The 15,928-nt window shown below is 40.5% G+C and overlaps 1 protein-coding gene across 9 annotated transcripts in view; it reads left to right on the plus strand.

The window, feature by feature from the left end:
- The window catches only part of Mecom (MDS1 and EVI1 complex locus), a 546,004-nt gene that overhangs the window by 502,022 nt on the left and 28,054 nt on the right, over positions 1 to 15,928 (plus strand). For 5 of the 9 annotated variants that reach the window (XM_060378178.1, XM_060378183.1, XM_060378181.1 and 2 more), the window contains 4 exons: positions 1,172 to 1,388; positions 6,300 to 6,447; positions 7,664 to 7,820; positions 12,475 to 13,831. In XM_060378178.1, coding sequence (XP_060234161.1) covers positions 1,172 to 1,388; positions 6,300 to 6,447; positions 7,664 to 7,820; positions 12,475 to 13,831 — 1,879 coding nt within the window. The remainder of the gene's footprint in view (positions 1 to 1,171; positions 1,389 to 6,299; positions 6,448 to 7,663; positions 7,821 to 12,474; positions 13,832 to 15,928) is intronic. The other 4 variants (XM_060378180.1, XM_060378182.1, XM_060378184.1 and 1 more) reach the window with 3 other exon arrangements.

Here is a 15,928-nt window from a genome sequence, read left to right on the forward strand (position 1 = left end):
GACTCTCGGCTATTGAGTAGAAAGAGCAGGAACGGTGCTCTTTGTACCCGACTTTGTAAATCGCATTGTCTGTATTTCTCACTATGGCTGCCTATTTACCCAACCTATTTAAAGTGTCAATTTATGTTTGCTATTTAACAAAGCCATGTCAGTTATCACTGGGTCCAGAGAAACATAAATTTGCCTCAGAGGTGCTAGAAACATCTTGTGCTCCATCCTAGGTAATGGCATTTTACTAACAATGGCATACTTGTAGCTCACCTGGAGCCTCTGTGTATACTGTGTCTTTCAAGCACCATGTCATTGGCTTAGGGCAAAGTAGAAGTGAGTTTAAATTCTGACACAGTTGCTTGTCTTTCCGTCCTATAACTGACTGATCAGTTTCTCAAAGCCTTAGTGCTATCACTGAAAATCTGGGTAAAAATCAGATCTATGTTTTCTCATACCTAAGTTTTGAGGAATATGGTGAACTCCTTTTACTGGCTTGCGAGTTGAGATTATGGTCAGTAAGTGGTAATTGTTATTTCCAGTATCCCTAAAGCCTACAAAGATTTAGGCATTAAATTTTATTTGAAAAGGAGATTACATGGTTGCCATAGCAAATGCATTATTTTTCCAGATTTTTTTATGGGGTTCTTTCCTATGTTATTTTTAATTTCCACATTAAACCTGACTTTGGAGAAATGTTAGTCAAAATGTTCAGGTTTGGGAAATGGCGAAGTGAGTAAAGGACTTGGTGCCCATGCCTGAGGCCTTGAGTCAGGATCCCCAGCGTCCATGTAAAAGGCAAGCATGGCTGTACAATCTGTAACCCCATCGGAAGGCGAGGAAGAGCTGGATGTATCCCTGGGGCTTACAGAACAGCCAGCTCATCAAAAATGGCGACTCCAGGTCCAGTGAGGGATCCTGTTTCAAAAAAAATACAGTGGGGAGCAGTAGAAGAAGACACACCACAGTAACCTCCAAATGTACATACATGTATGGGTGAGTCCACTCACATACAGATGTCTCTCTGTTTCTGTCTCTGTCTGTCTCTCTCTCTCTGATACACCCCGCCCCCAAAGCAAACTATGGATTATGTTTTGTGAAACTCGATAAGGCAGCTGTTTATGGTGGTGACTGATTCCGGACCCTACAATGCTAGCTAATAATACTTGCTCTGCCTCTGCAGAAGAGCGGCAGCACCGCTGTGAGGACTGTGACCAGCTCTTCGAATCCAAGGCTGAGCTAGCAGATCACCAGAAGTTCCCATGCAGCACACCTCACTCAGCATTCTCCATGGTAGAAGAGGACTTGCAACAAAACCTTGAGAGTGAGAGTGATCTCCGAGAGATCCATGGCAACCAGGACTGTAAGGAATGTGACCGAGTTTTCCCCGATCTGCAAAGGTTAGCGAAGGTGCTGAATGCGGGTGTTTGCTCAGCAGCGAAATGTTATGCTGGAGTTCGACAAGTTTGCTCTGGGGAAGACTGGAGTTTAAAAAACAAAACAAAACCCAAAACCAACCAACCAAACAAACAAACAAAAACCCTTTCCAGATGTGCTGGTGGCATGTTCAAGAATCATTTCCTTAAAAATTCTTGTCCATAAAACAGTTACAGTGAAGTTAGGCGTGTCAATCAGAAATTTTTTCCTTCCCTTCCCTTCCTTTGTCTTTGCTCCCCATCCCTTTTCTTCCCTTCCCTTCCCTTCCCTTTTGTTCCCACCCCTCCCCTCCTGTCTCCTCCCCTCTTCCTTACCTTCCCTCTTCTCTGCACCTCTCCCTTCTCCTCCTTAATTTCTTCCTAAACCTAGGGATCAAACCAGAGCCGTGCCTGTGTTAGACAAGTGCTCTATCACTGAATTGTATCCATAGGTTATAGATATTATAATTTAAGTAGGATTGTTGTGAACTGGTCTTAACTTTAGAGGGAATGATGATTTTAAGAAAAAAATATATATAGCAGAAGATTCCAGTGAGAAGAGAAAAATTCATAGAAAGAAATGCTATCTCTGGTGCCAGAAATGAAGTATTTCATTTTTATTTTTTAAAAAGAACACTGATAGGGAGGTCCTTCTCCCCTTCCATCTGACTCTAGTTTATCAGGTCTTATCAGGACTGGCTGCAATATCCTCCTCTGTGGCCTGGCAAGGCTGCTCTTCCCTCGGGGTTGGGGGAGGTCAAATAGCCTGCCACTGAGTTCATGTCAGAGACAGTCCCTGTTCCCCTTACTAGGGAAACCCACTTTAGAGAGGGGCAGGGAGGAGATGAGGGAGGGAGGGTGGGATTGGGAGAGAATGAGGGAGGGGGTTTCAGCTGGGATACAAAATAAATAACCTGTAATTAATATAAAAAATTAAAATTAAAAAAATTTAAAAAATTAAAATAAAAAGAACAATGGAGAATATTACTGTGCAAAAAAAAAAAAATGGAATTCTCACTTCCTTTGGGAAGTGGACAGCAACTGTTCTTAGGAAGAAACTTCTGGATTCATTCAACCACAGGCCTGAGCCCCAGGCAGCTCTACTTCATGCTGAAGGCAACTATCATTCAGTCTTTGGGTGGACTACAGTATGGAACCCTCCAAGCTTAGCTTCTGGAAGCCCAGTCAGATGCATAGAGCATATTATGTTGCAGCTGGGTACCATTCCAGCAAGTGTTGTGGGTGGTTATGATTTATATACTATAGCCTTACCCCAAATTCCCATTTTCTGGGCATTTCCCTGTTCTTGGAATGCTACCATTGTTGCTGATCTTGTCAACAGAAAAGAGTTCCTTCTTTAATGTGATGCAATCTTCTTTCTGCATTCCCATCCAAAATCTCTAAAATTCTTTTATTGAATTATGTGTATGTGTGTGTGTGTGTGTGTGTGTGTGTGTGTGTGTCTTTGTGTACAACTTGCAGCAGTTGGTTTTCTCTTTCAGCTATGTGGATTTCTGGGACAGGACTTAGGTTGTTACTCTTAACACCTTTATCCACTGAGGCATCTTTTTGTCCCTAAAATCTTTTTTTCCCCCTAAAATCTTTAAAACTAACAGAGAGGTGGAGGCTGCTGACCAAAGTTCCACAAACTCTCTTTAAGTTATATGAAAACTACTGAAGCCTGATGTCTGGCTGGTGTGCTTCTATGTTTGTGGAAACAATGTACTGTTGCTTTTTGAGAACTTGTTTCCCTTCCTCTTTTTATGTGTGAGTGTGAGGGCTATAAGGGTGTGTGTGTGTGTGTGTGTGTGTGTGTGTGTGTGTGCACATGTATGAGTAGCTGTGTGCGCACAAATAGGCATATGAATGAGGGGGACAAAGGACAACCTTGGCTATCATTCCTTGGAGGCTGTCCTATTTTTTTTTTTCTTTCTGAGACAGGGTTTCTCTTTGACCTGAAGCTTACTGAGTAGGCTAGACTGGCTGGGGTCAATGAGCCCACTCCAGATATCTTTTTGTTTCTACCTTCTCTCCTTGGATTTCAAGTGTGTGCCACTATGTCAGCATTTTTATGTGGGTGCTAGAAACTGCCTGGTCCATCCAGACACCTTTATTTAATCAGTGGTTGATAGTGATAACACCATGGAGCAATATGGACCTTATGCTAAACAGGAGAAGTAAAGAAGGAAATGTTCCCTTGCTTTATCATCTCCTCCTCTTGGAACTAGACCACATCCTTGTAATTAGCAGAAAGAATAAGACTCAGAGTGCATACTAGTCTTCTGCCACTGGGATTCAGGGGTTGGGATTTTACACACATGTATTGAAATAGGTATGAGAAATGGGTTCCCTTCCTTAGCTGCTGAGGATAGTGAAGGATGCCCCGACTCAGCTCATGTTCATTGCAGTTACTGAAATCTCTCCTAGCTTCTTCATTACAATTTCAACTTTAACAAACAGAAGATTCTGTATCATAGATAAAGGTAGGGTCTTTCCTTCAACCCCATACCCCTGTTCTGTCCAGGTACTTTGTGTTTAGGAATTTATCACCACTTGTGGCCCAACAGCAGCATTTGCAACTCACAGGGCCTCCAGATAGGTTGAGATGCCAAGATGAATAGGAAGGAAACTATGGAGAAAACTAAATGTGGAAAGGTATTTTTAATTTACCAAGATAGGAGAGTGAATGCTTTATTCACCTACTGATCCCACTCATAACTACTGAGAAATGTTAGTTTTAGTGCTGCTCTTAATTGATATTCAAATACAGAGTGTTGATCTCACATACAAAGGAGACATAGAAAATTAAATATTCATGCTTGGCAGTTTTAATATGGCTTTTAATTGTGGAATGCTTCAAATAGGTACAAATCAGAGAGGATGGTGAGCTTAAAAACACGACTTTGTTCATCTTCTGTGATTACCACAAAAGGCCAGTTTTGTCTTAGTTCTATGTATTTTAGAGTACTTGAAACAAATCCTGGACATTATGTTGTATATTTTTTTGTTTATTTTTACTGTTTTTATATAAGTCAGGATGTGTCTGTAGAATGTTAAGACTTTTAAAACACTCTTTCAATAGAACTCTTGCAAAATAATGTCTGGCATTATCAGGTCAGAGTCTAAAATCTAATAGTTAGAGATAAACAGAAGGTCCCCGTATAACAATTGATTAACAGAATTATGTCTACTTTAATCTAGTATTTCTTTTGTCAAATTCTTCCTCTATGTCACTCTCCAATTATTTTCTCAGCACATTTTTTTTTTCATTTCAAATTCTGCTGTTTATATGTTGGTGGGCTCTGACATCTTTCTTCTTTCCTTCTATTTATCATAAAGGCATTATTACTTCCTAAACCTTACCTAGGCTTTAGGTTCAATAATTTAATAGCATGGATATTATCACTTATTTACAGCAGGAAATATGCAATAACAGGAAGTATGCAATAGATTACCCAGATTTGTTAATTCATTTAGGGAAAGTGGAGAATTCATTATTCTTTCATCATTTATTATAATAATCAATTAATTTTATGTAGAAAACTTCTCCTTATTGTCTATTTTTGTCATCCTAAAATAGTGTTCACATCATTGGGTAAGTTTGACATGTTTATGCATTTTCCCCTTTATCTTCTGGTTTCACAATAAACATCCTATAGAAGTGACCAGCACGGTTCTATTTGTGCATATGTAATATTCTTTTTGTTAAGTGACTCACTGTTATTGGTCCTTAACTTGTACTACCTTTGAACAATGAGCATCTTTTAAAATCGACATCATAATTTCTTTTGAGATTTTCTTTCACTTTCTTGCTGTCTGCAATAAAAAATGTTCAGAACCTAGCTTGTATACTTTATCAGATTGGGAATAGACAAAGGCTCTCAGGAATTCTGGCTACTGTACATGAGTGGACCCTATTAGTGTGCTAAGGACAACATGGTCAATGAACAAAAATGTTGCAAGGGTCTTCCAACGTCAGCAGTAGCTCATTATCTGTATTTTCTTTTCATTGTATTGGTGCAGGTTAATGTACCGACTTAGAAAAGGAAGCCAAATTATCAAAAAACCCAAAACGTTCTAACCTTTAAAGTATAGATAAATTATCTTGTGAGGACCTTCTAATCATGTTATTCTCCCATTGGTAGTCTTAATGGTATTTGACTTAAATTCTGTATGTTTTAGCTCCTGAGCTATCTAGCTGTCATTTTCATTTGTCTGTCTGTCTATCTATCTATCCGTTGTCAATCTATCATCTATTTATCTATGTCTCTCTATCATTTGTCTTCTACCTATCTTCTTTTTTTCCATCATCATTGTCATTGCACTTACCATCATCATTGTCATTGTCATCATCATCTATTATCTACACACATATATCCTCATGTATCTATCCATACATCTACCTATCTATATCAAGGCCACAATAGGACGTTATTTTCAGTTCTCTTTCCTATGAGACTAGGAATACAAATACTTTTGTATCTAGAGGTTACATATGCTAGGGAGAATAGCTACCTTATGTCCTTAGCATTTTATTAACATTTTATATTTGAAGGAAGTAAATAGCAGCAATCAATGTTGCTCTTAAGATTATGTCACAAATCTATCATAGATAGATAACTATCATAGTCCTAAATTTCCAGATAATCCTTGCTAGCTGTGTCAGATTTATTCCAAACGGGAATGAATCTCTGTACTGGTGGGAAACATAATCTAGGAAACATAACATGTACTTCTGTCCATCAAAAGACCATTTCTTCTCTCTTTTTTTTCTCACTTCAGCTTCTTTTTCTCTCAATTCCTTCCTTGCCAGTTGGGTTAGCAATAACGTAGAATTCTGTTTATGAATGTATTCCTTGTCACCCTGTCTTATTAAATCAATTGTTTTCTTAACAGCTTGGAGAAACACATGTTGTCACATACTGAGGAGAGGGAATACAAGTGTGATCAGTGTCCCAAGGCATTTAACTGGAAGTCCAATTTAATTCGCCACCAGATGTCACATGACAGTGGAAAGCACTATGAATGTGAAAACTGTGCCAAGGTACAGTGAATTTGTAGGCTACTCACCTCTCTCTATCCTCCTCTCTATTAATCCACCACTTGTTACACTACATAAAAACAAGCCTTGAGAGGGGAGCTATGAATACCTTCAGAAAAGCAGAGCAACTGTTGTGTGCTGGAAGGCATTAGCAGAGTGTGTAGAAACTCTTAGTGGGTATTCTTGTATTTCTATAAGGGAGGGAGTGAGGCTTAATGGTGAGTTACAGAACTAGGTGTCAGACAGCCTTGGTAAATTCCCGCTTCCGCTACTGACTTACCAGCGTGGTGTTGTTTTATAGCCTCATGGGGAATAAAGATTGTATCCAACGTGCATTACTTATTTCTTTTAATAGCAATTTGTGAGGAAAGTCGCATAAAGCTTCTGAATGCTTATTCAGAAAGAATGGGAGACTCCAACCTTTTCAGATTTTCCATCTAATCCTTCTTGTAAATCGTAACTTGGTACTCATTGAACAGCACAGGGCCTCTGTCTGAGTGGCCAGTGCTGAACAACACTCAGGTGAAATGCCAGCCCTCTATTTGTGCCACAAAGTGATCTACAGCAATGGTCATTCGCAACTTGCATGTTTTTGGTTTTTGCAATGAACACAGAGATGTTCCGGAATGGTGGCTTTCGATTTCCACAGCTTTTCTCATGGCAGTGGGAACTAGGTTATTTGAAAGAGTCTTCAAGGATATTTTATCCCTAGATGTGTTACTGGGTTTCTCATGTTTTTATTTAGTGAAATGTCCAGAGGAAAAACTTCAGGCTGCTGGAAACACACAGAAGAAATACTGTGTTTGAGTTTAACCTCTTAGGAAATTTTTTACATTGATTTGAGGTACTTTTGTCAAAATCTGTCCCATCCTGTGTGTAATGTGTCTTTATTTTAAAGGGCAGTTTTAATGATGGCTAGGACAGAATTTGCTCTCTGGCCCTCGTTACTACAGAGACCTTGGCTATGGCTTGATAAGATATTCATTGCATAGTCCAATAACTGACACGAACGGACACCCTGCAATAAATGCAAAGAATTGAATCATTTCTCATCTCTTCATTAAAGCAGTTTCTTGCACGTTGGAAATACAACTTTCATTTGGTCTTTGATAAAAACTAATAAAAGCAAGACAAAGAAAAATCCTCCTTGGGCCATCGTTGGTCTTCTTTCTTGTATCTATGAGTGAAGTTTCTGGATTAATCAGTACTCATTTCCTAGCAGGTTTTCACGGACCCTAGCAACCTTCAGCGACACATTCGGTCTCAGCATGTCGGTGCCCGGGCACATGCTTGCCCGGAGTGTGGTAAAACATTTGCCACTTCATCAGGCCTCAAACAGCACAAGCATATCCACAGCAGTGTGAAGCCCTTTATCTGTAAGTTTTTAAACATCCCAGCCTCCTTCCTGCATCTATCTCTTCTTCGAAAGGCTCTGTGCTCAGGAGCATGGCCACACCTGGCCATTGTGGGTGGGAGGAGGTTGCTCCCTTAGTTTTTTTATGGTCTAAAATAGAAGGGTTATTTTATATTATAAGGGGAGTATTTTATAAGCTGATCCATGGCATTTTGTCTATAATCCTTGAGGCGTTTTTCTCTTAGATGAAATCAGTATCAGGTAAAGAATAGAAAAGTTGTTAAATAATGAGAGGGAAGCCTCCCTAGGTTGTAGGGGCTAATCAAGACAACTAGAATCGTCTCACACTGTGAATGTTCGTGGCTTTGTAAAACAGCCAATAACAGATACCACTGAACAAGATGAAGTGATTAAAAACTTGTTCTGAATCACAAGTTGCTGGGAGAGCCCCACCGGGCAAGAAGGCTTATGTTGCTGTGTGTGGACCACAGTGTATGTATGGGGGGTGGAGGATGCTGGAGTGTATGTGTGAAGGGGAAAATGCTACTGTCTGCACAGTAGACAGTGAGAGGGTGAAATGTTGCAGTGTACACGTAGAGTGGGTGAGATGTTACAGCGTATGTGTGGAGCCGGTAAAAATGCTACTGTGGATGTGTAGAGGGGTAAGACGCTCTTTATTCCTGCTCTGCCTGCTGTTTACATTGCAGATCGGGAGTTCTGGGCCACTTGCAAAAGGAGAGTATTTACCCTTTGATGCTGGTCAGGCCCCTTCTCCCCCACCCCCTGCACTCAAGCAGATTTATAAGCTGTATGCTTTCAGGGGACATCCCCTTTACCCACCTACTTGGCACGCTCGTGGACTGAGCACTTTAGTAGCACACTTCAAGGAAAGGAAAACTCAGCTCGTTTTCTGTTGCTCACCAGTGCCGGTCTGTTTCTGGGCTGGGCCACAATAATTTCAGAAGATAAACCACTTGTTCTTAGTTCATCTAGGCAACAGCTCTGTGGCCCTTTGTTTCTTTGCTCCGTGGGGTGTGTAAATACAGAGACAAAGTGAGCTGTGCTACCAAATTTTTAACTAGTTTTGGATCCAGACATGGGTGGGATGGTTTGATTCATTACCAGCAAAAAGGAGATACCTGGCAATATCTCCTAGTTTCTGCTTTGGGAACCCCATGAAAACAGTCCCTTCCTGTCCTGTGCATCCCCCCCCCATCCTGCTTTGGTTTATTTGTTTATTTATTTATTTATTTATTTTGACAAGCACTGATGGTTTGCAGTAGGTATCCGAAGCATTGCTACAGGGCCTGTTGGCAAATAACCTACTTTTCAGTGCCAATGTAGAGTTGCCAGAGACTGTCTTGTTCTCTGCCTTGACACAGCCTTCTTTTGTGCTTCCAAGTGCCAAAAGTACTTTTCTTTCCTTCTCCAGTGTACGAGAGAGTCTGTTTTGCTTAGATGTTCTGTTCCCTGGGTGGAGTGAAGACAACCAGCAGATAAACAAAGGGTAGCCTGATCTTCCTGGGGAAACTGTTGAAACCATGGGAAATTAAGTATACAATAGGAATTTTAGATTTCTTGTCTGTAAAAGGAAAGAAAGAAAGAAGGAAAGAAAGAAAGAAAGAAAGAAAGAAAAAAAGAAAGGAAGGAAGGAAGAAAGAAAGAAAGGAAGGAAGGAAGAAAGAAAGAAAGAAAGAAAGAAAGAAAGAAAGAAAGAAAGAAAGAAAGAAAGAAAGAAAGAAAGAAAAACACTCATGACCCTATAAACCTGCTTGGAAGTGCCCTAGGCATACTATATTAATTTATTTCAGACTCATCAGAAATAAATGCTGGTAAGTTTTTTATGTTTCGGTGAGAAGAGCAGAACAGATCATCAGAAACTCTGAATACCTATTTCACACTGTACTTATTTTTAAAAACAAAAGCCAGAAAGCCTAGGCTCCAGCATTCAGCGCTTACGTCTGCACTATGAACCAAGTAAAAGTAAACCATTCCACTTTCAAGTATCACAGATTGTTTTTTTTTTGTTTTTTAAATTAGGGCTGCATCAAATACTTCCCTTGAATGCATTCGCAGCAATTACTGGTAAACTTAAATAACAGATGACTTTCTTCAAATATCAAATCTGACAACGACCCACGGAGTAATTGCAAATAATAGCCGTGCAATTTCAGAACAAAGGGGTTTAAGGATAGGAGTTGCCATGGGACTGAAAGGGTGGAGGTTCACCTATAGCTGCTATCTGTTTCTCTCTCAGAGGCCACACACCATGATCCCCCCTCCCCCGCGTGTTTATGACAACTGTCTCTTATTACAGTGAGCACAGGGTCCCTAGCACGAAGGTAATTACTCATCGCCTTTACAGCAATCTCCAGCCTTCCCAAATAGAAACCACATGCTCTAATAGACAGAATATATTCAAAATACTTCTTAATTTGTTCAGGAGGGAGAAAGATGCAATGTGAACTGCAGGCTAATTCCTTGTTACTGAGAAAAATCACAGTAGAGTATAGACTTCCATATCAATTGAACCACTGACCTAGAGCCTCAGAATTGATGTCTCAGGCCAAGCCTTCAAGGGTGGTAAGCAAAGCTCCTGACTAAGGAAACATCCCGGATTCAATGTTTTTGGGATCAGACACAGACTCAATTGTCTTGTAGCGAAAGGTGAAGCCAGACAAGTAGAGTGCATCTTCTGTTATTCCTACACACACGCCGTGGATTTCCTGAAAGCCACCCTTTTGCATGAAAGAAGATTGGGGAGCAACACTTCATTTATAAAATATTGCAACGCCTGCATTTGCACTTGGGTTGACTACCCATTAAGACATTTTTTTCATAGTACTTTAAGTTCCACAGAATAAAAAAAAAACAATAAGTGCATTTGTATAATTCTAGTAATATATTATTTGATAGCTTCTTGAAATTGTTCATACGTGAATCAGCACAATACAATCATGTGGAAGTCGGATTGCCCTATCCCCTCACCCCCCACGATTTTATTTAGTGTGCCAAGTAATGTAAATAGCACGTGTGTAGATGGAGCCTGTTTAAATGCTTTGTGAACAGACTGCGCAATGTATCTGGCAGAACTCTGAAAGGAAAGCACCCCATCTTCTGTTCCGACTAAAATCCTGTGATGGTCTCTGCGGTGTGGCCCAGGCTCCATCTATATTAACAAGCACACCGATGGGCGGCAGCGATGTTTAGTTTTTATCAGCAAAAAAACAGAAATGCAATCTCTTAGCACGTCCTGTTTGTAGAGGGGGGAGGACAAAGGTCCAGTGAGTTCTGCTTGGCTGCATTCTCTAAATCTCCTTTGCATGAATTGTTTTAAAACTTATCATGGTTTTGATTCAAGTTTTTGACTCAGCCACTCTGCGCTTAGAGTCGGCGATCACTCGAAAGCAGTGACTGCCGAATTTTGTGTTTATTTTCTTGAAATCAATTTGCTTCAACAATTACCAGCAAAGTATATCGTATTTCCGTGTGTATAAAACATGCACAGAAGCATTAAAGTAAGCTCACATATAAAGTAACTCATCCCCAGAAAAGTTAAAAAAAAATATGATGCTTAGTAATTTGATACTATAATCCTGCAAGACCCAAATTGAGTAAAATCTTACTTGAAAGGGTAAAGGGTTACAAAGTTTGACCTTAACATATACTTAGAACTCTTGGCACATCTGTGAGGTGGGAGCATGCTGCTTTATTGACAAATTCTTAGGAAAATGGGATAGTCCAGGATCATGCCGTCTGCTGGGTTCTCAGGATCAGAGTTTTCACAGCCCTCTCCTTGGCTTCCCGTACTTGGCTGTCACACGCAGAAGTCAAGCCCTGAGATAACTGAGGAAGATCCAGCAACAAGGGAGCATGTTTCCCAAGGATGGGGGTTTCACATGCAGGAAGGTTAACACGGCCGCTGGTGTGAGGGGAAGCCAGAGGACGTGCTCATAGTTCATGGGAACCAGCAATGCAGGATGGGCTACATTCAATTTAGTTTCCTTTGCAGGCTTAAAATAGAGCCATTGTAAATTATGTCAGTCTTTCTCAAATCATGAAAATGATTGTTAAAAAGGTCTCCCGATACACAATGTGCATTGTTGTGTGGCTTTGATGTGTGAATGATGAGAGCGCATGATATAATACTAATGAAATAGTGGGAGAACAGCAACAGCCTTTCCCCACAGGGAGAGGCAATAAAGGTGAAGTTTATGGATGAGGGGGAAGGTTGTTTATCCCATCTTGATGCCTCCAATGGAGAATGTCTTAAGTGCTCTGAAGTTTTTGTGCTTAATGTATCTTTAATTTTTCAGATTCTACAAATGTTAGTAATCAGGTGGGAGAAGCGATGCATTCTGGACTGTGACTTTTCCTAAATATTTAAACACATAATTATTATGCAAAATATTGTGCAGTATAGGGGGTGGAAAATATTTACATTCTCTGTGTGAAATATTTGTGCGGCTTTATAGACATTTGTCAAGTTGGATGCCTTGCTTTGGAATCTAGTAAAACGGGAGTTTTCTATGTTCAGAGCATCCATATTGGTGACTCCCAACTTCTATTTCTGGCTTTCTAATTGAAACTATTCTGGGTAAACCACTTGTGATACTTGCTGAATTCAGAAGCAATTGTCATAAAGCCTGAGACTCTTTTTTGTTGTTTGCACACAGGTGAGGTCTGCCATAAATCCTATACTCAGTTTTCAAACCTTTGTCGTCATAAGCGCATGCATGCTGATTGCAGAACCCAAATCAAGTGCAAAGACTGTGGACAAATGTTCAGCACTACGTCTTCCTTAAATAAACACAGGAGGTTTTGTGAGGGCAAGAACCATTTTGCGGCAGGTGGATTTTTTGGCCAAGGCATTTCACTTCCTGGAACCCCAGCTATGGATAAAACGTCCATGGTTAATATGAGTCATGCCAACCCGGGCCTGGCTGACTATTTTGGCACCAATAGGCATCCTGGTGGTCTTACCTTTCCAACAGCTCCTGGATTTTCCTTTAGCTTTCCTGGTCTGTTTCCTTCGGGCTTGTACCACAGGCCTCCTTTGATACCTGCTAGTCCTCCTGTTAAAGGACTATCAAGTACTGAACAGTCAAACAAGTGTCAAAGTCCCCTCTTGACACATCCTCAGATACTGCCAGCTACACAGGATATTTTGAAGGCACTATCTAAACACCCACCTATAGGGGACAATAAGCCAGTGGAACTGCTGCCCGAGAGGTCCTCTGAAGAGAGGCCCCTCGAGAAAATCAGTGACCAGTCAGAGAGTAGTGACCTTGATGATGTCAGTACACCAAGTGGCAGTGACCTGGAAACAACCTCGGGCTCTGATCTGGAAAGTGACCTTGAAAGTGATAAAGAGAAATGTAAAGAAAATGGTAAAATGTTCAAAGACAAAGTAAGCCCTCTGCAGAACCTGGCTTCAATAAGTAATAAGAAAGAATACAGCAATCATTCCGTTTTCTCAGCGTCTGTAGAGGAGCAGACTGCGGTGTCAGGAGCTGTGAATGATTCTATAAAGGCTATTGCGTCTATTGCTGAAAAATACTTTGGTTCCACAGGACTGGTGGGGCTGCAAGACAAAAAAGTTGGAGCATTACCTTACCCTTCCATGTTTCCCCTCCCGTTTTTTCCAGCATTCTCTCAATCAATGTACCCATTTCCTGATAGAGACTTGAGGTCGTTACCTTTGAAAATGGAACCCCAATCACCAAGTGAAGCCAAGAAACTGCACAAGGGAAGCTCTGAGTCCCCCTTTGACCTCACCACTAAGCGAAAAGATGAGAAGCCCTTGACCTCAGTCCCCTCCAAGCCTCCGGCAACACCCGCCACAAGCCAAGACCAGCCCCTGGATCTAAGTATGGGCAGTAGGAGTAGAGCCAGTGGGACAAAATCGACTGAGCCTCGAAAAAACCATGTGTTTGGGGAAAAGAAAGGAAGCAATATGGAGACAAGACAGTCTTCAGATGGCTCCTTGCAGCACGCGAGACCTACTCCTTTCTTCATGGACCCCATCTATAGGTAAGGATGATGGCAGAGGACGGTGGATGAAGCAGATGTATGAAACATAGATTGTATACTATATCGCTATGTCTTCTTCCAGATCACTTTAAAATCACTGCTACCGCTCCCACTGTCACAATTAAACAGTGGGTGAAGTTTAATCTCACGAAACCACTTTTTTCATTCAGAAATTGACAGATTAAGTTTGGACTTATTTTTTGGATGTCTCTGAAACTGGGGTTTTGGAATAGGCCCACTTTTAAACATTTTTTTTGGGGAGTGGAAAATATGAGAATGTCATCTTTAAAGCAAGTTGTCGAGTGGCAGAAGAAAGCGGCTGCTGAAGGATCACCACAGATGTCTGTGCATGTGTAAACGGATTTGGGTATCTAAAATGACCTGAGACTTAGAAAACAACCCGTCTTCTCTTTATTAACCCACTGGTATATCTTGAGTATATAATGCTTGCATTCTCCTTCTAAATAAAACTGTTAGAACCCTGAGTAAGTGGGTTTCATAAAATCAGTTTCTATTTAGAACGAGTAGATTGCTTAAAATAAGTCTCTATTTAATCTCATCATTATCCAGTTTCCTTTAGTATGATTAAGTATTCTATAGGTAAAGCGTACATGTTTAATAAAATGTGCTCTATGTGAAATACTGTAACAATCACCATTAAAATTTTTTGTTTTTTGAAATATTTTGTTTTTCTTTAGCCATTATATTTAATATGCATTTTACGTATTACAGGAATTTTCCAATTCACTTTCTAATTCAAATTTTGAATATTCTCAAGACTTTGTGGAGCATGTGGACTTTTTGTTGAATGTAATTTTTATAATTTAATTTATTTTTTAATTAATTTATTTTTTATTAGTTACAGTTTTTATACTTTGTATTCCAGCTGTATCCTCCTTCCTTGGCTCCTCCCAATCCCATCCTCCCTCCCTCATCTCCTTCAATGCTCCTACCCAAGTCCACTATAGGGGAGGTCCTCCTCTCCTTCTCTCTGTGCAGGGAATGGTATGAAAGAAGGGGGAGATAGAAAGACCAGGCAGGGATAGGACCTCTACAAGGAGAACAACAGAACCAAAAAATATGAGCAAAGTGGTCTTTTCTGAGGCTGATACTCCAACCAAGGACCATTCATGGAGATAACCTAGAGCCCCTGCACAGATGTAGCCCATGGCAGCTCGGTGTGCAAATGGGTTCCCTCGTAAGGGGATCAGGGACTGTCTCTCACATGAACACAGTGGCTGGCTCTTTGATCACCTCCCCCTAAGTGGAAAGAAGCCTTACCAGGCCACAGAGGAAGACATGTAGCCAGTCCTGATGAGACCTTATTGAATGTACTTAAGATAGGAATATTTTCATATAGTGCCCAATATTTCTTAATGAAAAGGTTTGGTGCTATTCTTTCATTCAGTAGTACTGATGGATAGCCTCTGATTTAATCAGTGCTGGGACTAAAAGTCCCTGTCAGTCTCTTCTATATAAATTAGCTACAAAGTATTTGGGAAGTTTGCTAGTATGTGAAAGGCTATCCCCATTTCAGCAAGAAAAAAAGGAGAACACAATACAAAGGGCATGATAATAAAGGCCTATAATCCTTACATTCAGGAAGCTGAGGCAGGAGGATTACAAGATGAGGCCAGCCTGAGACTATGTAACAAGCCAGTCGCATCTGGGAGAAAAAGAAGACAATCTAAAATTTCCTTGTACCACCAATTTTATTTTAAGACTGAAAAAAAAATCTATTGTGCCATCTCCATCACCTTTGACCTTCCTCAGCTCCTGTTTGCTGCCTTCAGCTTTATGGCTGCAGGCCATTTAATTTATGAAAGGGGAAGGTACCATGAAAACCCTAAGTGTTAGTGCCACGCTGGGGATGAAGCTTAGTCTCGTAGCCTCCAGATTTTTCACTTGGAAGTTGGCATCTTATTGCCTACTTCAATAGGCAATTAAAATGAAATAATAATTAAAATAATACCTGTAAAGTACAGTATAAATAAAATTTCATGAACTCATAGCTAGTGTGACTCACTAGCATTTTGCTGTTGCTCTTGACACAGGTGGCCCAGAGTGGCCTTACACTCACCGTGTAACCAACGGTGA

The sequence above is a fragment of the Meriones unguiculatus genome, chromosome 2 (genome assembly GCF_030254825.1).
Source record: "Meriones unguiculatus strain TT.TT164.6M chromosome 2, Bangor_MerUng_6.1, whole genome shotgun sequence".
NCBI classification, from domain to species: Eukaryota; Metazoa; Chordata; class Mammalia; order Rodentia; family Muridae; genus Meriones; species Meriones unguiculatus.